The 24,514-nt window shown below is 40.0% G+C and overlaps 1 protein-coding gene across 1 annotated transcript in view; it reads right to left on the bottom strand.

Annotated features, from left to right (window-relative positions):
* Positions 1-24,514, bottom strand: part of LOC126354233 (Werner syndrome ATP-dependent helicase-like) — a 225,398-nt gene that overhangs the window by 11,997 nt on the left and 188,887 nt on the right. Inside the window, exons 13-16 of the mRNA XM_050003728.1 lie at positions 19,310-19,406; positions 11,666-11,807; positions 9,681-9,879; positions 4,058-4,200 (exon numbers count right to left, since the gene is read on the bottom strand). Coding sequence (XP_049859685.1) covers positions 4,058-4,200; positions 9,681-9,879; positions 11,666-11,807; positions 19,310-19,406 — 581 coding nt within the window. The remainder of the gene's footprint in view (positions 1-4,057; positions 4,201-9,680; positions 9,880-11,665; positions 11,808-19,309; positions 19,407-24,514) is intronic.

Genomic DNA, 24,514 nt, shown 5'->3' with positions numbered 1-24,514 from the left:
TTCGGCCACAGTCTTCATCACTAGAAGACACACACACACACACACACACACACACACACACACACACACACATATGCACGCACAACCACCAACTCCAACAACTCGTGCCAGAATGCAACTATCACGTGGGATGCAGGCAGCAATCTGGAAGGGACAGGGAAGGGAAATGGATAGTAATGTATGGGTGGGGAGAGAGACAAATGCTGTCTGGCAAGGTGTGCAGGACTAGATTGCCAAAAGGTGCAGCGACAGGAGATTGTGGGGCAGGAAGATCAGGAAAAAGGGAGAGGAGTTGGGAGAGAGAGGCTGATGCATTGGCAGTGGGCTGCAAATAAACAGGGTGGGTGATGAGAATGAGGAGGAGGAGGAGATGATAAAATAGAGGGAATGGAAACTGTTGGGTGGAGTGTGTGGGGACAGTATGTTACTGTTTGTTGAGACCAGAATAGTTACGGAGCGGTGAATGTGTTGTAAGCATAACTCCCTTCTTTGCAGTTCAGAAAAGATGGCTGGATGGAAGGATCAAGATGCCTTGGGTAGTGATGCAGGCATTGAAATCAAATGTGTTATCTTCAGTTGCTTATTGTGCCACAGGGTGGTCTATTTTGTTGTTGGCCATGGTTTGGCGGTAGCTACTCATCCTGGTGGACAGCTGGTTGGTAGTCATACCAATATAAAATGCTGTCAAATGATTGCAGCAGAGCTGCTAACGACCTGGTAGTTTTCACAGGTGGCCCTACCCCTGATGGGATAGGATAAATCTGTGACAGGACTGGAATCAGAAGCACTGGGTAAGTAGATTGGGCAGGTTTTGCACCTGGGTCTTCCACAGGGATATGAGCCTTGTGGCAAGGAATTGGGATTGGGAGTGGCGTAGGGTGTTGTGGAGGTTGCATGTGTGATGGAACACCACTTTAGGAGTGGTGGGAAGTATCTCGGGTAGTATGTCCCTCATTTCAGGGAATAATGATAGGTAGTCAAAGCCCTGGCAAAGGATGTGATTCAGTTGTTCCAGTCTGGAGTGGTACTAGGTGGTGAAGGGGACATTCCTTTGTGGCTGGTTCTTGGAGGTAGTGGGAGGAATGGGTGGTGTGAGGGGAAATCACATGAGAGATCTGTTTGTGGACTAGATTTGGGGAATAGTGCTAAGCAAGGGAGGTTTTGTCACTGCAGATACGCCATCCCTGAGTGGCCAGTCTGTATGGGAGGGATTTTTTGGTGTGAATGGGATGACAGCTGTCAAAATGCAGATACTGTTGGTGGTTGGTGGGTTTAATGCTGATAGGAGTGTGGATGGAGTCATCAGATAGGAGGAGGTAAACATCTAGAAAGGTGACACACTGAGTTGAGGAGGACTTCTTGAAGTGGATGGGAGAGAATATGTTGAGGTTGTGAGAAGGAATGAAGATAGGGTGTCTTGGCCTTGAGTCCAGATCATGAAGATATCATCAATGAAACTGAAACAGACTAGGGGTTTGGGGTTTTGGGAGGCTAGGAAGGTCTCCCCTAGATGGCCCATAAAAAGGTTGGTGTAGGAGGACGTCATGTGGGTGCTCATGGCTGTGCCGTGGATTTGTTTATATATCTTCCCTTCAAATGAAAAGAGGTTGGGGGTTAGAATAAAATTAGTAAGATGTATGAGGAATAAGGTAGAGGGTTTGGAGTCTGAAGGACATTGGGAAAGGTAGTGTTCAGTAGCAGTAAGAACATGGGGCTGAGGGATATTGGTGTATAGGGAGCTGGTGTCAACAGTGATGAGTAGGGATTCGGGAGGTAAAGTGGTGGGGATGGCTGAAAGTTGGTGAAGGAAGTGGTTCATGTCTTTGACATGCGAGGCTAGGTTGTGGGAAAGTGTTTGGAGGTGTTGGTCAATGAGGACTGAAATTCTTTCAATGGGGGCACAATAACCAACCACAATCGGATGTCCAGGGTTGTTGGGTTCATGCATTTTGGGGAGCATGTAGAAGGTAGGTATGTGGGGTATCATAGGCGTCATGAGGGAAATGGATTCAGGGGAGATGTTCTGGGAAGAGCCTAAGGCTAAAAGCAAGGATCGGAGTTTTTGTTGAACTTCTGGGATTGGATCACTTGACAGAGTTTATAGGTGGAGGACTCAGATAATTGGCAAGGGCCTTCTGCCAGGTAGTCACTGTGGTTCACAACAACAGTGGTGGAACCTCCGTCTGCAGGTAGGATGATTACGTCAGGGTTTGTTTTGAAGTTGTGTATGGTTGTTCTTTCTTTTACTGAAAGGTTGGGTTCTGAGGAAGGGATGTGGGAAAGGATGGTGAGGATAAGTTGGAGGTAAGGCATTCCCAGAAGGTGATCAGCGGGTGGTTACGTGGGAGGGGGAGTGTGAGGATCATGAGTGGATGGTGGTACTAACTGGAAGAGACAGTATTCAATGTGGGAATTATAGTGGTTTTGGTTGGAAGGACTGATGGCAAACAACTGCTTCCATTGCAGGGATCAGGATAAGGGGAGTAGGTTTTTGAAAAGTACAGAATGGTTAAATTTGGGTGTAAGTGTATATTGATTGTGCCTGTCTGCAATCTGATGTGTCTTCTTTATAGTAAGTAGCAATTCTGAAATTAAAATATTTATCGAAGTGCAGACTGTATTATTGACCATGTGTACAACACATGTATGTAATATTGATTACAATGACAGGATTTGTAGAGAAACCACTGACAGCTGTTATCTTTAAGTCAAAAAGTCACAGTTGCTGGTATCCCTAAGTCAAAAAGTCACAGTTAATGTCTTGTCATAGGGCAGCCTACCAGAGAAAATTTCCTAAAGTGTATCTTCTGGAAGAGCCATTCTGATTAACTGGTCCACTCCAAACTCACTAATGAGTCAAAATCTTAGTTCACCTAATTTCTCTGACAAAGAACAACAACATCTTACTAATTTTATTCTAACCCCCAACCTCTTTTCATTTGAAGGGAAGATATATAAACAAATCCACGGCACAGCCATGAGCACCCACATGACGTCCTCCTACACCAACAAAAACAACTCCTTAACTGGATTAGTTAATGTAGAATCATACTGGCAGTGCCTAAGGGAATACCTGCCAAAACTTATTTCACTATCCCCATCTTGTTCCTAAACACAAATACATCATTTTTCACTGCAGACTGACAATTCTCTTTAGCGACATGACAACATAAAATGAAAATAAAAAGTATAGCTACATTAGCAGGAATTCAAGGGCTCAAAAATGCCACAAAGTAAATATCAGAAAGAATTATTTTTGAGTTTCAAGTTAATTTGTTGACGTTTTATTATTTCAAAGTTAATGAGTGAAGATACAAAAACAAAATGAAGGGCATTTAGAAGTAAACTGAGACTGATTAGTTATTTAACTTATTGCATCAAGAATGTTCAGAATGGAAATCGAGCTGCATATTTCATTATTAAGCTCTACACTTCTATGAAATTAATTCAGTGCAACAGAAGAGGTTAATTAATATGTCAACTGTGAGAATGAGAGGGCTGCAAAAGAGAACAGATCGCTTTCTCCTTTTACTGCAGCATTGCTCTCAGCAGACACTAACTGAATTGAGAAAGAAGATAATTAATTAACTTACTTCCTCATCAACTACTAAAGAAGGAAGGTATTCTGCACTGACTCGTACTGTAAAACATCTGTTGTTTATTGTGCTCCTGTATCACTGTATTTCATTAACCATGGCAATTTTAGTTACTGCGTGGTTTATTTGGTATGCATTAGATGTGATTTATTTTCAAAAAAATGACTACAACATGCCCTTAAACTTAGCTATAATATCAGATAATTTATTGTTATGAAACAGGGAGAGCGAAAGGGAGAAGGGGAGAGGGAAAGCCAGAGGGGGAGGGGGAAAAGGAGAGGGGGAGGGGGAAAAGGAGAGGGGGAGGGGGAAAAGGAGAGGGGGAGGGGGAAAAGGAGAGGGGGAGGGGGAAAGGGAGAGGGGGAGGGGGAAAGGGAGAGGGAGAGGGGGAAAGGGAGAGAGGGAGGGGGAAAGAGTGGGGGGTTCTTAATACATCCTTTGTCTTTAGAGCAACTTCTCACCTGAACCTAATGCAGGAGACCGAACAACATTAAGCACCATTTCTAGCATGTCGTCATTAACACCAAGTTGTTTATGGTCCACAGGCAAGCCTGAGCGAATTGCCTCTGCAAGATGACTGATTACTGTTGATAGCTGGATTTGCCTGTTTAAACAAATGTAAATTAAAGCACAGAAACAGAAAATAGAATGCTGAATATTTGTTAGTAACAATTCTGATAATGCAAAATATCTGCTCTAGACACATGAACACCTACCATATATCAGCATGCACAGTTACACTTAAATGACAACATACATTTTTAAATGTTGTTCAATAAATATGTACATATGTAATTGGAGGTAGCAACTCATGGTGTCGGTGAGATGTCAAATCATCAACAAGCACACACAAACAAGACAGACTACTGGTAGCTTTCGGATGAAACCTTCTTCAGAGCAAATAGAAAATGAAAATAAACACACACACATACACACACACACACACACACACACACACACACACACACACACACACACACACACACACAGTGAAACAAGTTATATCCTTCAACATGGCTTCAACTAATAATTAATGTGCCTGGAAATGAGGAACATCTTACCACAATCCTTTCCACTCCTTTAAAAGTCATATTACATCACACACACAATCTACATGATACCCTTGTCTTTGCAACATATCCTTCAACCCTGTAATCCTGCTGGCTTAAGCCTCTCCTAGTCCCTGCTTCAAGACCCTGGCTTCGCTCTTCCGGCACCCACACTGTCCTCTCCATAGTCTCCCACTTCCTCTGTTCCATCTTCCCCTCCAAGTCCTCTCCTCCACACCACTGAGTGATGCACAGAGCCCCAAACACTTGCACCAGAGTGAGCTCAATGGTGCTACATCCCTATCCTAAGTGGTCACTGCCCCCTCTCCCAACTGACAGCCACCCTTTCCACCAATCCTCCCCACATCCTTTATCCCCCTGTCCACTGCAGCTGATACAACCACTCACCCCAGTTCCAGATTAAATGCAATGTCAGTACAATATAGCTGTGTGCATATGTGGTTGTTGCACTAGTTATCTCTCAAGAATGACTATGTCTAAAACTTAGTAACTTTTTCATTGTAGTTTGTGTGTCCATTGATCTCTTGAAACTTCAGCTGAACAGTGAGTTGTTACCTTTACTTGTTCCGTTATTTTTAATTTCACATGCAAAATCTGGTGGCACAATTAAGTTTCACATCTTTTCAGGTATGGGGAGAGGTGTCTTGCCATTATGTAGGCAATACATTGAATAAATGTTTACAATCAAAACTTTTGTCCTATTTTTTCCTGTGCAAAGACAAAAAATTTTCATTAGTAGAATACCGGGAAAATGGATCTGTTTACAAGGAGACTGCTTATGAAACATTCACTCATGGAATCTATCCAAGAACACTGCTCAAATGTGTGGTATGTATACTAAATAGCACTAACAAGAAATACTCAATGTTATGAAAAAGGGTGGCACGAATTGTCTGACCAAGTAGACAGTGTCTTGGAAAGGCTGGAATATACCTGAACTGGCAGATGCTTGAAGATAAGACGTCAACTATCCTGTGAAACCCTACTTACAAAGTTTCGAGAAATAGTACTCAGTGAGGAAAGTAGGTATATATGAGATCTCTCTATGTACTCTTCCATATGGAGTGTGAAGAGAATATTCAGCTTATTGTACTGCATACAAAAGCATTTAAGCTATTGTTCTTCTTCCTGCATTTCATAATCAAATGAAACAGGGAGAAATGATAATATGCGGTGCAAAGGTAAGTACCCTCTGCCATGCACTTCACAGTGGTTTCCAGAGGGTAGATGTAGTTATAGACAAAAGATGTTACAGCCCAGGAGATGGTGGTACACAGCAAAATTATGACAGTCAGAGAGAGTGTGAAAAACGGTAATAAATTGCAGGATAAATACAGGAAAACTCCGTGCATTAGTCTCTGAAGGATCAAGAATGAAATTAGGAATAGTCTTTTCAGAATAAATCAGTTGCCTTGAGTAATTTATGGAAAACATGGGAAATCTAAACCTTAGCTTTTGGAAGGTGATTTAGATCCTATTGCTCCCAAATTTAATTACTAATCATAGCCACAGAGTCACCTATTCACTCACCAAAATGGAATTGAAGCAGTCACTCAGTAAAAATTCAACTGAAAAACTATTTACATTTTAACACCCTTCATAACTGCTTTACAGAAGGCTTGCACTATTCTTCACGTTTCATTTTGAAAGTTGAAAGGATTTCTCATGGCACCGCTCTCTTTAAGCAGTTCATTAGTTAAGGGCCATCCTCTGAAATTTTTTTGTGTTCTTGTTGTTTTTTATTTTTTTTAATTAGCATCATTCCCTGAATAACACAGTGATTTATTTCACAACTGATTACATTTGCCTTGCACAGTTCCACGGAACTTGATAAAAGTAAATGAACAAATAAAAACTTCTTTTGTATGAATTTTTAGGTACATAAAAAAAGAGAGCAAAAAGAGCATAGAATAGAAGTAGATGAAACATTAAACTAGGACTACTTTATTTACACTAAAATATGAAATATTACCTCCTCTTTGAAATATAGTGTCTCACTGGTATTCTGTATCACTGTATCTTCTTTGATACCAGGGGTTACTGACCATAAAAGTATTCATCTCAGACATGACACAAAGCAGTTTCCTTGTATTTCTAAATATGAACAGGACTTTTAATAGCCACAATTCACAAGATTTTAAATTGTTAGTACTGCAAGAGGTAGATAAACTACACAAAGATAATTTTATACTAGTTAAATGGAGACATGTTTCTACTGAGGCTGAAACGTCATGTTATATTTTTGTTATTGGCTAGTTTCTACCTCATGATCAATATCACGCATATGCATGTAAGTAGTGATACATCTACTGTTTGCAGAATATATATGAAATTACAAGATAAAGTAGTGGAAAGCATGCCAGGACATGTTGCAGCATATTGACGGCTACTGTAGAACATTTGTACTCCTTAGTCTAACTTGCCTGATTACTACATGTCACTATCAGTTTCAATGTGGAGATACATAAAGTTACAGCCTCAATGAAAACATGTCTTTTGTTAAACAGTACTTACATAATAAGAAAAGTTCTGGCAAAATGTAAATAATATAGGGGTAAAGGCAACCACTCACCAAATAACAGAAACATTAAGTTGTCGAGAGGCACACACAAAAGGGAATGAAAACTTTGCTAGCTTTCAGAATAATTCTTTTGGTGAGCTGGTGTACTCAAAGACACATGTGTAACTACATTTTGGTGTCTGAACATACTGTTAAGCAAGGTGGACTGGGATAAGGGTTGTATCAGATGCGCTGGGTTGAGGGAGAAAGAGGCAGAAGCAGAAGAAGAGGTTTGTGACACGTAGCAAAAGGCTCGGCGGGAAGCAGATGGTATGCAGGCTAACAATGAGAGAAGGATAAGTGGCAGGTGACAAGCTAAGCATGTCACACGTATCAGAGCTGGTGAGATGCAATGCATCAGGAAGATGACAGGACAGAAGAAGGGGGAAATGGTTGGCTGGTGGGTGTGGGGGCAATGGGTTAGCAGAGATTGAGGTCAGAAGAATTACAGGAGCAAAGGATGTGTTGCAAGACTAACTCTCACCTAAGTAGTTCAGGGTGTGAAGCAACCATTGAGCTTGAACATGTTGTGATCAGCAGCATATTGTGCCGCCAGATGGTCAACATTTGTTCTTGGGCCCAGTTTGGCAGTGGCCATTGATTTTGGTAGACTCTTTGGTGTGTGACCCATATACAATATGAGCATGTGCTCTGTCTCTATAGGCCTCATCACAGACAGGACACTAAAATTTAATTCTCCTCCACAAAACTTCTGAGACTAATTCATAGAGTGTATTCATAATGAAATGTCTTTCTAACATTTTCCACATGTTTTCTCAACTTCTCCATCTTGCTGTGTCCTCCAGGTACCACTAACACCATCTGCCGAGCTGTGATATCTTTTGTCTACAAATACATCTAGAAACCATTCTGAAGGGCACGACAGAGGGTACCGCATATCTGGGTTTTTTCCAGTTAGGTTTGCATATGGAGAGCCAGAAGAAGAATGTTTGCTTAAACGATTTTGTTTGCATTGCAATAAGCAGTGTGTGTGTGTGTGTGTGTGTGTGTGTGTGTGTGGAAGGGGGGGGGGGGGGGGCATGCGCTCTTCCAAAAGCTAGCAAAGTGTTCATTCTCTTTAGTGTGTGCCTCTCGATGACTTGGCCCTTCTGCTATTTGGTGAGTGGCCTCCTTAACAACTAAATTATTTAATCAGCGTTTGATGGCTGTGGAGCCAGTTTTGAAGAAGACAACTTAATATGATATTGTAATAGCACAGATTTAAATGAGTATGTGTAACAGCATTTCCAACAGGGCCTAAACTAACACTGAATGAGAAACATTGAGAAATATGCAATGATGTCACAAACTGTCTGGACATTTGACAGGTCAGCCATCATCATCATTTCAACAAGAGGAGTAAACTGAGAATGCAAGCAAAGTCTCCTACACTACAGAACCGGCAAACTGATAACTACAAGATGGTCAGTTCCATCACCCTTTGAGTTCCCTTCTTCCATAGCCACCAATGACAAGCTTTCCCCTCAACACATGACAGTAAGTGCACACTGTTATCTTAGTGGCATTTTAGCCACCACTCACTCTGCATCACAACAAAATGTTACCAAGCATACAACCACTGCTGACACACTTTACATAGTGACACAGAGATGGACTTGCACAGATACCAACAATATGGCTTGCCGATGTTTAACAATACATTATAGCTGCTAAAGTATTGTTGGATCAAAAAACTGGTGGGTGGCTGCTGAACCAAATGTATTATTTACATGAAGACTTCATATTTTTGTCAACAGAGAGCTATAGCAAGTGCACGACAATAGGGGGGCATGCCAAAACAAGTGGTGGAAATGACTACTTCTGCACTGGTCTGATGCTACCCGATAGTGTGCACAATGCTGTGTTATAAAGTAATGTGTGTACAGTGATCGGCAATGCCAAATGAACAGTGTAGCACTAGTTAGTAAATAACTTGTTTGCAAAACAGTATAGCACACTAGAGATACACTCAATGAGGTTGTGCTATTTAGATGGACTTGCCTTATATTCAACAGGATGGAGACTTGAATTCCATCTGGTCATTCTTACTTGGAACCAGAATGGTTCCTGCTATATTGCCATGGCCAACTACCTGTGCCAGTCTTGTTAAAGCAGATTTGTAAGTACGCAAATGCCCATATATGTCAATTAAGATTTCTTTTGTTTGCTTTTTATCAAACAGTATTATTATGAAATGTCCAATACCCTTTAAAAGTGTCTGCAGATGAATAAAACTACTACTACTACTACTACTACAACCACCAACACCACCACGCCCCTCCAGTCATCACTTTTGTTACTTCTAAGTATAGTGCTATGATTTTATTGAGACAATGCGTGATGGCAATGGCAGTAACTTTACACGAAAAGATTTCTCCTGATAACATCACATCAGTGAAATACTAAATTACCTGAAAGTATTGATTTTATTAACAAATAAGCTGCAATACAAACCTCTCTGATGCTATACGATCAGGACTTTTTCCTTGACGAAACAGACTGTACGTTACATTTGCAGTCTGTGAAATTTTTTCAATAAGATCTTGAGTTGTCACAATATCTTGAGGTACACCATGCTGTTGGCAAAATTTTGTTACCTTCAGAACAATAGCTGGACCGAATTTCTCTACTTTAGCTCCTGTGAAACCTTCCACTGAAAAGGAAAATCTGTTTTTAAAACAAAATGTCTTTTCACAGATTCCTAACAGAAAAACAACTAAAATTCACTCATTCATTCATTCATGGAAAGTCAAATAATTTCTGTGGCTAGTTATTTAGATGCTTGGATAATTTTACTATTTTGCATAGTTTCACTGAGAGATTGAAATAAGAGGTATGTTCACAAAGTAAGTTCCATTTGGTTATATAAAACAAATGTGTACAGATACAGAAAAATATTTATTGTACAAAAATCTACAACTGTTAAACTACTTTTCTACATAGCTTCCAAAATTTTGTAGACACTTGTCATAGCGTGGCACAAGTTTCTGTATGCCTTCTTCATAGACGATTGCTGCCTGTGTATTCAACCATGTGGTAACATGTTCTTTCAGCTCATCATCATCGTTGAGAGTGTTGACCACCAAGGTCTGATTTTAGGTCTAAGAAAAGATGAAAGTTGCTAGGAGCGAGGTCTGGGCTGTACAGAGGATGATTAAATGTGTCCCAGTGAATTTCAAATAAGAGTTGTTTGATCACATTTGCTATGTGAGGTTGGGCATTAGCATGGAGAAAAACAAAACCTTTTGATTGTAATCCTCAGTGCTTGTTCTGTGCTGTGTGGCGCAATTTATTAATGGGCTTGCAGTAACCATCTGCACTGATTGTTTGGCCACGTGGTAAGAAATCAATCAGCAAAATGCCTTTTTTGTCCCAAAAACAGGTGCACATGACTTTTCGAGGTGCCAAGATTTGCTGAGGCTTAACCTTCATTGGGGATGAAGTGTGCCTACATTCCACTGATTGCAGTTTCATCCCTCGTGACTATCTGAGAAAGGAAACCATCGCCTTCTTCATTGTAGCATGTCAAAAACTGAAGTGCATTGCCCATCCATTGTTTTTAATTATGTTCAGTAAGAATTTTGGGTACCCAACGTGAGCACAGTTTTCGAAATTTGAGTTTTTCAGTGATAATTTCATGAATTAGTGATTGTGAGATCTGCGCAACTTCCATATCAAGGGCACTAGGTATAAACTTATGGTTGTGCTTGATCTTCTCTTCAATTGTGTGAACCAGTTCATCGGTAGCCACAGACAGGTGTCCACTTCATTCTCCTGCACTTTATCATGTCTTTCACTGAACAGTCTGACTGCCAATGAATTTCCTTTGGTTTAACTTTCTTTGCATTTAGAAAACGAATCACAGATCTCATTTCACACACGGTGGCATCTTCAATTATGGCTGAAATAATAAAGAAGCACTACAAAGCACACGTTGCCAGCAGCGATCTGAAAATGGCAGGGCATACATGTCTTCTCCTTGACTCAGAGTAACTGCTGCATATGCCCAGAACTGTGATTGTAGCGCTGCCACGGATAGAAAAAGAAACAGAACTTACTTTGTGGATGACCCCCATATTTACAGTGTGCCCCACAAAAGCAACTTGCATTGAATGAGATAAAGTTTTTGTAGGGCTAGCTTTCGATAACTTGAACGGTGCTAAAAGCATTATAAATAGTATTTAGCATTAGTACTACAACACTGAGACAGAAAACAATTGTAAGTCAGACAGAGAAGAGTGTATAGGAAACAGTTTAACAGCATAACTTCTCTCTCTCTCTCTCTCTCTCTCTCTCTCTCTCTCTCACACACACACACACACACACACACACACACACACACACACACACACACACAAACACCTTAAAGCAAGACACAGAGCCCTGCACTCTTTTCTGTGCTAACACAATAAAACAACTCACACTTTTTGATTGCTTACCCCGTGATAACTGAGCTGTAGAGCTAGGTCGGACTCTGGCAACATTGAGCAGCATAAGGTTACTTGCAATCATGTATGGTGCACAACCATTTTCGTAAGCCAGATAATTTCGTAGTGATAGCAGCTCACGATGCAAAAGACCCTGTTCAAAATACAATAGTTACAATGATGAAATGAATTCAATGAAGGTGCAATGATGTAGGTGGGAATAACAGTGACTGGCTTGAATGCATGATCAAATAGCTTAAAGGTTAAGACAGCTGCTCAAAATAAGCAGAAAAATGGGGTTTGAGTCCCATTCTGGAAAATGGTTTCAACTGTCACTATATATTCATTACAACAAATGCCTATAAAAATATTAAGGTGACATACAAAAATGAAATAAATTTTAAAAAATTAACACAAACAAATGAAAATATTTAAAATAATTAATACCTACAATTGTTCAAGCAATCAAGATAAACATAAAAACATAGATAAATAACATAATTTCCACTTCCCATATTTACACCAATAATCACTCTTGCCTGGATGAGAAATCAAAATTTTTTTTCAACAGAATAGCCTTGAAACACAATGAAATTGTATTTAAAAGCAAAACATCATATGCCAACAGATAACTGAAGGCCCACTTTGAGAATAAAATTTGAGTAAATAGTGCAAATCATATAAAAAGTAAGATGGCTGTAAGCATCTCGTCTGGTACAAGTTAGTGTCACACTACTAAAGGAGTACTAATAAGGAAAGAGGGAGTGGCTTTATCTGCAGGCCACTGATCTCAAGCAATACTAAAGTGACAGTTCACTGAATGCAGTATTTCTATAATAGACTTTGGAACATAAATGTAGTGTATTGCTGACCAAAAGTAACTGATGTCCAACTTTGATTTGATACCCACAGCAACATTCCAAACAAGAGTAGAAGCACATAGCACAATAGCACTTGATTATTTCTAACTCCATTTGTCTTCCACCAAACAGAAGTGAGCCCTGTTGTAAACAGTTTTGCTGACCATGATGGTCAAATGAATTTTCACTGTGCTGCAGTGTGTGTGTGTGTGTGTGTGTGTGTGTGTGTGTGTGTGTGTGCTGATTTGAAACTTCTTTGTATATTAAAACTGTGTGTCAGACCAAGAATTGAACCGGAAACCACTGCCATTAGCAGGCAGGTGCTCTACTGACTGAGCTATCGAAGCATGACTCACAGCTCATCCTCACACCTTAATGTCCGCCAATACCTCTTCTGCTGCCCTTTAGATTTCACACTTTTCCCCCACATACTTTGTGGAACTAGCAATCCTGGATGAAATTATACTGTGGAGAAAAGGCTTAGCCACAGCCTAGGGGATTGTTCCCAGAATGAATTTTTACTCTGCAGTTGAGTGTTCCAGCATTATGATATACCTCACAGAAACTAGCTACAATTTTCTCACAAGTGCTGTGAGACAATGTGGCCACTGAGTGCACTTAAACACTTTGGGAGGTCTTAACCACAATTTTATTATCTCAAAATGCCTTAAGCTTTTTAATTTACGTCATTATCAAAGGCTATGAAAATTACAGTGACAAAACTGTTATCAACATAAGTCCAAAACATGTTACTTTTCACCATTTAGTAGAATTTTTTTTTTGAGTCATCAGTTTGCTGATGACTTGATGTGGTGTGGCCCACCATGAACTCCTCTCCTGTGCCAACCTCTTCACTTCATAGTAGCACCTGCAGCCTCTTCAATTTACTCTGAATCCATATAATGTACTCATTATACTGTTCATTCCATTCAGCAGATCCTGTAATTCTTCTTCAATTTCACTGAGGATAGCTATGTAATCAACGAATCACTCTTGAACCTCTCTTTTATTTCCAGCATTGCTTCTTTGATGTATAGATTGCACAATAGGGGTGAAAGACTACGTTCCTGTCCTACACCCTTTTTAATCCGAGCACTTTGTTCTGGATTTTACACTCTTATTGTTCCCTCTTGGCTCTTGTACATATTGTATATTACCTATCTTTCCCTTCAGTTTACTCCTATTTTTCTTGGGACTTTGGACATCTTGCACCATTTGACATCATCGAGCACTATTTTCTGGTCAACAGATCCTATGAACGTGTCTTGATTTTTCTTTATCCTTGTTTCCATTATCAACCACAACATCAGAATTGCCTCTCCTGTACCTTTACCTTTCCTAAAGCCAAACTGATTATCACCTAACAGATCTTCAATGTTCTTTTCCATTCTCCTGTGTATTATTCTTGCGAGCAACATGGATGCATGAGCTGTCAAGAGCATGATTGTGCAATAATTCTTGCACTTGTTGGCTCTTGTAATCTTCAGAATTGTGTGGATGATGTTTTTTGGAAAGTCAGATGGTATATTGCCACACTCATACATAATACACACCACTGTGAATAGTCATTTTGTAGCCACTTTCCCCAATGATTATAGAAATTCTGATACAATGTTATTTATCCCTTCTGCCTTATTCGAACTTACATCTTCCAAAGCTCTTTTAAATTCTGATTCTAATACAGGATCCCCTATCTTTTCTATAGTGACTCTTCTTTCCTTCTTCTGTCATACCATCAGACAAATCTTTCCCCTCACAGAGGGTTCAATGTACTCTTTCCATGTATCTGCTCTCTCCTCTGAATTTAACACTGGAATTCCCATTGCACTCTTAATGTTACCACCTCTGCTTTTATTTTCATCGAAATTTGTTTTAACTTTCCAATATGCCAAGTCAGTCTTTCTGACAATCATTTCTTTTTCCATTTCTTCACATTTTCCATGCAGCCATTTTGTCTTTGCTTCCCTGCACTTCCTATTTATTTCATTTCTCAGTGACTTGTATTTCTGTATTCCGGAATGTCCTTTAACATTTCTGCACCACCTCCTTTCAACGATCAATTGAAGTATTTCTTCCATTACCCACAGTTTCTTCACATTTACCTTCTTTGTACTGCATTTTTCTTTCCAACTTCTGTAATTGGCCTTTTTAGAGATTTCCATTTCTCTTCAGTTGAACTGCCTACAGAACTATTCCTTTTTGCATTATCTATAGTAGCCTCAGAGAGCTTTAGTGTACCTCTTCGTTCCTTAGTACTTTTTTATCTCACTTCTTGGCACATTCATTCTCCCTGACTAGTCTCTTAAACTTCAGCCCGCACTTCATCACTACAGTTGGAGCCATGAACATAGGTGGCAGAGTTTAGGCTTTTTCTGCACACCTACGTCACACATTCTCCGACAGCCAATGAGTGTTCAGTAGTGTTTTGAGCACTCTGCTCTGAGTGCCGTAGCTAATGCGAGAATTACATATTATCACAATGACTTGTTTGGAGAATTTTTAATCCATTTGTTGAGCTTTCATCGCTCATGTTGGTGATAAGTGATACATCCCACATAAGGAAGCGAGAGACTTAATTTGCAGGATATATACTTTCTTGCAGTGGAAGGCACATGCATGTGCATGTGCATACCACAACTGTTGCTTGGAATCATCAACGCAATCCTCATCCATGCCTCGACATGCACCAACCGCCATTGTTCGCAGATTTCACTACAGTAACTTGTGATCTGAGTGTATATCTGCTCCAAGGTACACCTTACAAACCACCATTTGATTTTGGAATCTTTGCCAGACCATGATGTAATCTACCTGAAATCTTCCCATACATCCTAGCCTTTTCCAAGTATGCCATCTCCTCTTGTGATTCTTGAACAGAATATTTGCTATTACTCTCTAAAATTTATCGCAGAACTCAGTTATCTTTCTCCTCTCTCATTTCTAGTATCAAGCCCAAATTCTGCCATAACCCCTTCTTCTATGCCTTTCCCTGCAACTGCATTCCAGTCCCCCACCACTATTAGATTTTCATCTCCCTTTATGTAATGAATTACCTGTTCCACACACTCATATACTTTCTCTACCTCTACCTCTTCATCTTCAGCTTGAGACACTGACATGTAGACTTAAACTATCACTGCTGGTGTTGGTTTGCCATTTATTCCAGAGAACAACCCTATGACTGAACTGTTCATAGTAACTCACTCTCTGTCCTACCTTCCTATTCACAATGGATCATATTCCTATTATACCATTTTCTGCTGCTGCTGATATTACCCTATACTTTTCTCACCAGAAATCCTTGTCTTCTTTCCACTCCACTTCACTGACTGCCACTATATCTAGAGACTGAGTCTAGGCACTTCCCTTTTCAGATTTTCTAGCTTTCCTTCCATGTTCAAGCTTCTGACTTCCTCACCTTGACTTGTAGAACATTGTTCTTTCATTGATTATTCAATCTTTTTCTCATGGTCACTCCCCCTTGGCAGACCCCTCCCAGAGATCTGAATGGGAGATTAGTCTGGAAACTTTTGTCACTGGAGAGATCTTAACATTTATTTAATTACAGGCCACTTGTTCTGTGGAACCATGATATGGAAAGTAATGTATGGCTTAAAGGTTACCAAATACTTCATGTAATTATTACGAATGAATAGAAACTTGTCCAAATGGATACAGGGTATCTAGTCAACATTGCTTAACAAGAGGCAAGTGCAAACTGCCTTCAAAGATCAAGAATGCTACAAGTAAAATAAACGGCTAGGTGGCACTTAGCACATGTTATGATAAAGCAACTGTTTGTTAAAAAAAAAACTAAGTGATTTAACCAATTTTATCATTTAAATAATTGCATTTATGTCCTCTATACTGGTGCAAATATTACCAAGCAGCAAGTCAACAGACATTCTGTAACATGAATGTGCACAAAATTTAGGTAATATGATGTCAGCACCACTTTTAACATGAGGAGCACCAGTGTTGCATGACTTTTTGTGTCAGCTGTGGTTGCAGCCTCAATATTGAGATTGGCAGTAAATAGGGTTGCAAAGAGATTTTTATGAGGCTTATATCTGTGCAAAGTATTAAAAGAGTTTAAATTTCATGCTTTGTGTTGAGATGTATTTTACATCATCATTCACATGTGACAGCTGTTCGGAGACAATAACACTATGGTGAATTGAAACATTATGCTTTGCAGTGCGTCATGACGTGTTACCGTGAACCAAAGACTGTTTAAATTAATTTCTTGTGAACTAGTAGTGCTAACGAGAAACTAAACCAGATATTACTGAACAGTTTTATCACAGATTTTCACTGATTACACAATGATTTAATGAATTTCAGTTTCTGATCTTCATGAAGTTAGGGAGCTTTGAGATTTTGGAATAAAATGTTCACCTGTGGCGGTTGCTCAGTGCAGGAGTTTGCTGTGTTCTGATCTAAGGTGCTGCTACCAACAAATAACAATATGTCTATTTGCACAAATGGTCACTGCAAAACTGTGCCAATGAGACAGCTGGACCACCCAGCTACTGAACATGCCATCCCAACATGATGTGATTCATTTTAATGACTTCCCCACAGCCCATGCCATCTGGATTCTCCCTACCAACACCATGTTTTCTGAATTGTGCAGCTGGGAACTCTCCTAATAAGACATTCTTTGTTCCCGCAACCCCCCTGGCCTAAAACTTTGATACTCCCTTTCTCGAAACAACCTATCCACTTCCCTGCCCCCACTCCAGTAATACAACACCCGTCATCTGTCCCACATCTACAAGTCATTTCTCTGACTCTACTTGTCCCCTCTTTACTCTCTCTTCCTCCCCTCCTGCACAACCTCTCAATGTTGCACCTAAAAACCTTACCTGCATACTCTCCCAGTCAGTAATAGCAACTTTTCCCTCTCTGTCTCATGCCTTCTCTTTACCCTCCCCTCCATATTCAATTGCTCCCCCATCAGATGCAGTCGCACTTGAGCTCTAGAGCCATGACACAGTGGCGAGTGTGTGTGTGTGTGTGTGTGTGTGTGTGTGTGTGTGTGTGTTTGTGTGTGTGTGTGTTTTCTACTGTAAAAGTTTCAATATTTTAGAAGTCTTTTTCATTTTGCCTGTCTGAGACCCAATACTTCCACTATTTTGCATGTTGCCATCTGTCCTTTCCATACTGTCGTTAATAAAATAATAAGTTTGTTTTTCAAGCATATGATATTTTGGTGTGTGATACTAATTTATGTATTCTCCCAGGATTTGAAATTTCAGTTACTTTCATCCCGTTTCCCGTTTAGTGTATGATTTTCTCAGCTTACAAACCTTCCCCTTCCTATTAAAGTATAGGCCACACCTTTCCATTTTTTTCCTCCTGATAGCATCAACTTGGTCAGTTACAGTGTGAACTCACTCTGAAGTCCTGCAAGCTCTCAGTTTCCTGTTCATTGCCCAATTTTTTAAAGCTAAGTCTGAGGTTGACACCAAAGAAACATACATTTGTGAACATGGTTGTTGTTCCTGTCATGCCCAGGTCACTCCTGAAGCTGCACCTCACATTCCTGGCCAGATTGTTACCTGCTTCCCCAACTACCAGTACCCGATCCTTCTCTTTTAAATCCCTAGTTAATGTCTCAAAGTCCTTTATGAACTGGCAAAGGTTCATACTCAGTTTCACAATACTTGTGATGTGGAACCATGACCCCTTCTTTTTCTTCAACTGTTGCCCTACAGCCCTCACATGACAGCTACTTAGCAGTAAGATTTTTATTTTCCTGTCTGATTTAATTTTCAACCTAACTGAAATCTTGTTCCTGCTGAACCCTGTTTCCATCTGCAGCTTGAAGAGACTCTTCCTCTCCTATCTCAGCTAACAGTTCATATTTATTATTCAATTTGAGCCTGAATGAGCTATGAACGCTAGCCCCCGCCTTCTCCTATTTCCTGTTACCTTTTCACATGTTCCAGTTTATTTTCCCTCCATTAAAGTTTTCAGCCTTAAGTTCTGCCCAAAGGGCACACATTCTAGTCTCTGCTACAGCTACTTTTCTTTCTCTGCTGCAAATGCTACATAACCATTGACATGGAATTCCCTTTTCTATCCCACTGCATATAAAATCAGGATTTACAGGACACACAGAACACTCTGACTAATCTATGGTTGCGTCCACATTTATCGCCAATGACAGTAGAACAATTAGATGACACTAGTGGTACTTAGTTACCCATGACAGTACAGCTGTTAGATGACACTAGCGGTACTTATGTTACCCACACAGTGTCCACCAAAAAATGTGGATAGAATCTTCAAAAATTTTTTCAACATTATTAACACAAGAATTTGCATCTGTACACAATATGTCACTGATATAATTGTAATAGTATTTGTGCATCATTTAGAAACAGACACTAGAGTGATCCAGATATCTCACAGAGTAACATGTTACATTAATAGCTTAATCAAACAATAGAAAATCCAAGATGGAATATAATGATATTATGAAAAGGATAGCAACTATCCTTTTCAGAATATTGTTACATTGATAGCTTACACAACCATGTTTTCATGACGAAGTTTCACACTGCAGTGGAGAGTGTGCTGTTATGAACTTTCCTGATAAGAGTATATATTTACAATTGGATAGGGTTGAAGGCACGCAATCTCCATTTGTAATGGTATTTAATTATCATCCATTCGTCCACCCCTTCCTCCCTACCACTGCAAGGTCTCCCTGTTTCACTGTTCCCGCAAATACAGTTCACATATCATCCAATGAAATGTAACATAAAGGGTATAAACAAGCACTTACTATTGTTTCTTGCTCCAAGTCATTCTGAGTAACATTTGACAGCTGGCTGCTTCCTTCAACTGTTTGGTCTTCAGAATCATGCCAACCAGCTGATGATCTGTGAACATAATTGAATCGTGCTAATGAGCATTACAAGCTGATATCATGTTTTGTGACCGTATACAATATGTGGTTCACACTTATGCAAATACATCTGTAAATGTCAATAATATATTTACGTTGTTGCTCAAATCATTTATGCCTTTGCTGCAAATACTTGCCTGCACAAAAGTTCTTGTCAGTGGTTTAAAGTATACTGAATTATTTAAGTTCTCAAAAAATTTGAAATGACAAATAAAATCTGTATTAACATGTACCCGACTCAGTAACTAGTAAATATCTTAATTCTGTGTCTAAAACTTTCTTCTTTAGGATTAAGGAGGAAAAAATCAGGTAGAAATGGCTGCAGCGTGGAGGCACAGTTGATGAAAAAAATTCTATTCTAATATCACAGATCAAAAAGTAAATAGTACGTGAGAACAGAACAAAAAATGGTGCAACAGGTAATGTAATTTTCCTTTTGGAGCAGTTTTAGATAAAGCAACCATACCTAGAAAAGAAACTAATGTGAAGCCAAGATTAGTAGGACTTTCACGTAGAAGAAAGAAGGCAAGAAGAAAGGGGAGGGGGAGGAATGATGTAAGAGAGTAAGTTACTGAGTAAATAAACAGAACATCAAATCCAACAGCTGATCTAAAAATCAATCTATCAGTTCTAGAAAATTTTTTTTCACTTATTTAACTAATACGAGCTCTCCTGAAATTTGTGTTACACAATACCTAAGAGACAGTCGGTAATTAGGTCATTAGAGATGAGGCACAATGTAGGATTGTGGATTGATAGGGAAGGAAGTTTTCTGCATCCTTTTAACCAAACCATCTCAGCAACGACCCCAAGTCATTTACGGAAATCCTTGAAAACCTAAATGTGAATCGACAGACAGGTATTTGAACAGCTACCCTCTCAAATAAACAGTGTCTTACCACTGTCCTACCTTGGTTAGACAGGTGATGATGAATGAGCAACACTTCATTTTGTAATGTTAGTAGTTAAATGCTGCTAGTATCCACTCGCCTCCCCCAACACATGTACATATTCCATAGTATTACCCACACCAAAGCCCCACACCCCAAACCAAGGACATGTAGGTGCAACCGTAATGGAGGAGTACCTGTTGAGAGGCCAGACAAGTGTGTAATTCCTGAAGAGGCGGAATTTTCCTTTTCAGTAGCAGCAGAGGCAACCATCTGGATGATTGACTGATCTGGGGTTGCAGTATTAATCAACATGATATTGCTTGTGCTGATACTGCAAATGGTTGGAAGCAAGGGAAAAACTACAGGCATTATTTCTTCTAAGGGCATGCAACTCTACTGTGTTGTTAAATGATGATGGCATCCTCTGGGTGAAATATTTCAGAGGTAAAATAGTCGCCTTTCAGATCTCCAGGTGAAGACTACTCAGGAAGACAGTTCCATCAGAAAAACAAAACTGGCACTCTATGGCTAGGAATGTGAATGCACATCCTATAATTGAGCAGGTAGGTTAGAAAATTTAAGAAGAGGAATGGATACGTTGAAGTTTGATATAGTGGGAATTAGTGAAGTTCAGTGACAGAAGGAACAGGACTTCTGGTAAGGTCAATAAAAGGTTGTAAATACAAAATTTAAGAGTGGCAATGAAGGATCAGGTTTAATAATGAATAAGAAATTAGAAATGTGGGTAAGCTACCATGGACAGCACAGTGAACACATTATAATAGCCAAGATACATACCAAACCACACTAGTACAAGTTTATATGCCAACTAGCAGATCTTGAAAAAATGTATTATGAGATAAAAGAAATTATTCAGATACTTAAGAGTGAGAAAAATTTATTTGTGATGAGGGACTGGATATCCACAGTAGGAAAAAGAAGAGATAAGGAAGCAGTAAGTGAATATGGACTGGGGGAAAGAAATTAAAGAGGAAGCTGTTTGCTAGAATTTTGCACAGAGCATAATTTAATCAACACTAACAAATGGTTTAAGAAACATGGAAAAACATGTGGAAGAGACCTGGAGAGAATGGAAGGTTCCCAATTGATTACATAATGGTAATACAGAGATTTCAGAACCAGTTTTTAAATAGAACACATTTTTATTTTCAGGGGCCAATGTGGACTCTGACCACAATTTATTAGTTATGAACTGTAGATTAAAACTGAAGAAACTGCAAAAAGGTACAAAATTACGGAGATGCGACCTGGATAAGCTGCAAGAACCAGAGTTGTTCAGAGTTTCAGTTGTTGCATTACGCCACAATTGACTAGAACAGGGGAAAGGAAGTGGAAGATGAATGGGTAGCCTTGAAAGATGAAATAGTGAAGGCTGCAGAGGATCAAACAGGTAAAAAGAAAAGGCCAAGTAGAAATCCTAGGATATGATAGGAGATACTGAATTTAAATGCTGAAATGAGAAACTATAAAAATGCAGCAAATGAAGCAGGTGAAAGGGAATACAAATGTCTAAAAAATGAGACTGAGTGGAAGTTAGTGGTAGTCTACTAGATTTGTTACTGATGGTTCAAACAATATGCAAGTATTACAGAGATGGCTTGGGAACCTAAATGGGGCTCCCTGGAAGGAAGACAAGGGTCTTTCTGAGGAACTCTTTTTGAGCAAACCGGCATCTGAAGTTGACTGCAGAATGATTTCAAAGACGCCAACAGACATTTTGTGAAAGGGGCCATGAAGATAAGATTAGAGAAATTAGAGCTCTTACAGAGGCATACAGACTTGTTTTTTCCTCATTCTACTTGCAAATGGAACAGGAAAGGAAGTGACTAGTAGTGGTACCTGACACCACACATCATACGTGGCTTGCAGTGAATGTATAGTATGTATGTGTGAATGTAGATGTATAAGAGCAAAATGACTAAGGAGGAACGGCTAGAAGGCAAATTTAAGGATTGTGAAGCATGTTTCACTAGGAGAAAAACAGATACTGCCTACTGGATAATTAAAGAGGCCTTTGGAGAAAAGAGAGGCAGCTGTACGAATATCAAGAGCTCATATGGAAAACCAGTACTAAGCAAAGAAGGGAAAGCGGAGAGGAAGGAGTATAAAGAGGTTCTATACAGGGTAGATGAATTTTAAGACAATATTATAGAAAGGGAAGATGATGTATATGAAAATGAGATGGAAGATATGAATACTGGGAGGAGAATTTGACAGAGCATTGAAAGACCTAAGCCGAAACAAGGCCCCTCGAGTAGGCGACATTTCATCTGAACTACTGATAGTCATTACAAAAATATTCCACCTGGTTTTCAAAATGTACGACAAAAGTGAAATACATTCACACTTCAGGAAGAACGTAATATATCCGCTCCCGGGATTGGAATGACTCCTTACCCTCTCCCTTAAAACCCACATCCTTTCGTCTTTCCCTCTCCTTCCTGAAGAAGCAACCATCGCTTGCGAAAGCTAGTAATTCTGTGTGTGTGTTTGTGTGTTTTGTTCATTGTGCCTGTCTGCCGGAGCTTTCCCGCTTGGTAAGTCTTGGAATCTTTGTTTTTAATATATTTTTCCCATGTGGACGTTTCTTTCTATTTTATAGAAACATTCCACGTAGGAAAAGTATATCTAAAAACAAACATAATGTGACTTACCAAACAAAAGTGCTGGCAGGTCTATAGACATACAAACAAACACACAAACATATACAAAATTCAAGCTTTCGCAACCATAGGTTGCTTCTTCAGGAAAGAGGGCCACTTTCCTGAAGAAGCAACCGTTGGTTGCAAAAGCTTGAATTTTGTGTGTATGTTTGTGTGTCTATCGACCTGTCAGCACTTTTGTTTGGTAAGTCACATTATATGCACCTTCCCACCACCACCTACTCCAGTCCTGTAACCCGGAAGGTGTACACGATCAAAGGCAGAGCCATGTGTGAAAGCACCCACGTGATTTACCATCTGACCTGTCTACACTGTGACACTTTCTATGTGGGAATGACCAGCAACAAACTGTCCATTCGCATGAATGGACACAGGCAAACAGTGTTTGTTGGTAATGAGGATCACCCTGTGGCTAAACATGCCTTGGTGCACGGCCAGCACATCAAGGCACAGTGTTACACCGTCCGAGTTATCTGGATACTTCCCACCAACACCAACCTATCCGAACTCCGGAGACGGGAACTTGCCCTTCAATATATCCTCTCTTCCCATTATCCACCAGGCCTCAATCTCCGCTAATTTCAAGTTGCCGCCACTCATACCTCACTTGTCATGCAACATCATCTTTGCCTCTGCACTTCCGCCTCGACTGACATCTCTGCCCAAACTCTTTGCCTTTAAATATGTCTGCTTGTGTCTGTATATGTGTGGATGGATATGTGTGTGTGTGTTTGTGTGTGAGTGTATACCTATCCTTTTTTCCCCCTAAGGTAAGTCTTTTCGCTCACGGGATTGGAATGACTCCTTACCCTCTCCCTTAAAACCAACATCCTTTCATCTTTCCCTCTCCTTTCCTCTTTCCTGATGAAGCAACCGTGGGTTGCGAAAGCTCGAAATTTTGTGTGTGTGCTTTTTTATTGTGCCTATCTACCAGCACTTTCCCACTTGGTAAGTCATAGATGATGTGACCTACCAAACGAAAGCGCTGGCAGATCGATAGACACACAAACATACACACAAAATTCAAGCTTTCACAACCAATGGTTGCTTAGTCAGGAGAGAGGGAAGGGGAGGGAAAGACGAAAGGATGTGGGTTTTAAGGGAGAGGGTAAGGAGTCATTCCAATCCCGGGAGCGGAAAGACTTACGTCAAGTGGAAAAAAGGACAGGTATACACTCGTACACACACACACACACACACACACACACACACACACACACACACACACACACACACACACACACACACATCCATCGCACATACACACACACAAACCTCTCTCACCAATCCGAAACCTCTGTCCTTTCCGAAGGCCTAACCTTCAGCCCCACTCCCAGATTCAACCAAACAACCCTCGTCAAAGATTTACTGTCCTACACTCATACTCTCTGCTGGAAATATCATTTTGCCATGAAGAAAAATGATCCTAATCCTACCCCTAAGGATCCAACTCCCCAAGACACTATCCAAATTGAACCCTGCCTGGAACAGTTCCGTCCTCCGTC

This window comes from Schistocerca gregaria, chromosome 3, assembly GCF_023897955.1.
Source record: "Schistocerca gregaria isolate iqSchGreg1 chromosome 3, iqSchGreg1.2, whole genome shotgun sequence".
Taxonomy (NCBI): domain Eukaryota; kingdom Metazoa; phylum Arthropoda; class Insecta; order Orthoptera; family Acrididae; genus Schistocerca; species Schistocerca gregaria.
This window is presented reverse-complemented; position numbering and strand designations above follow the sequence as displayed.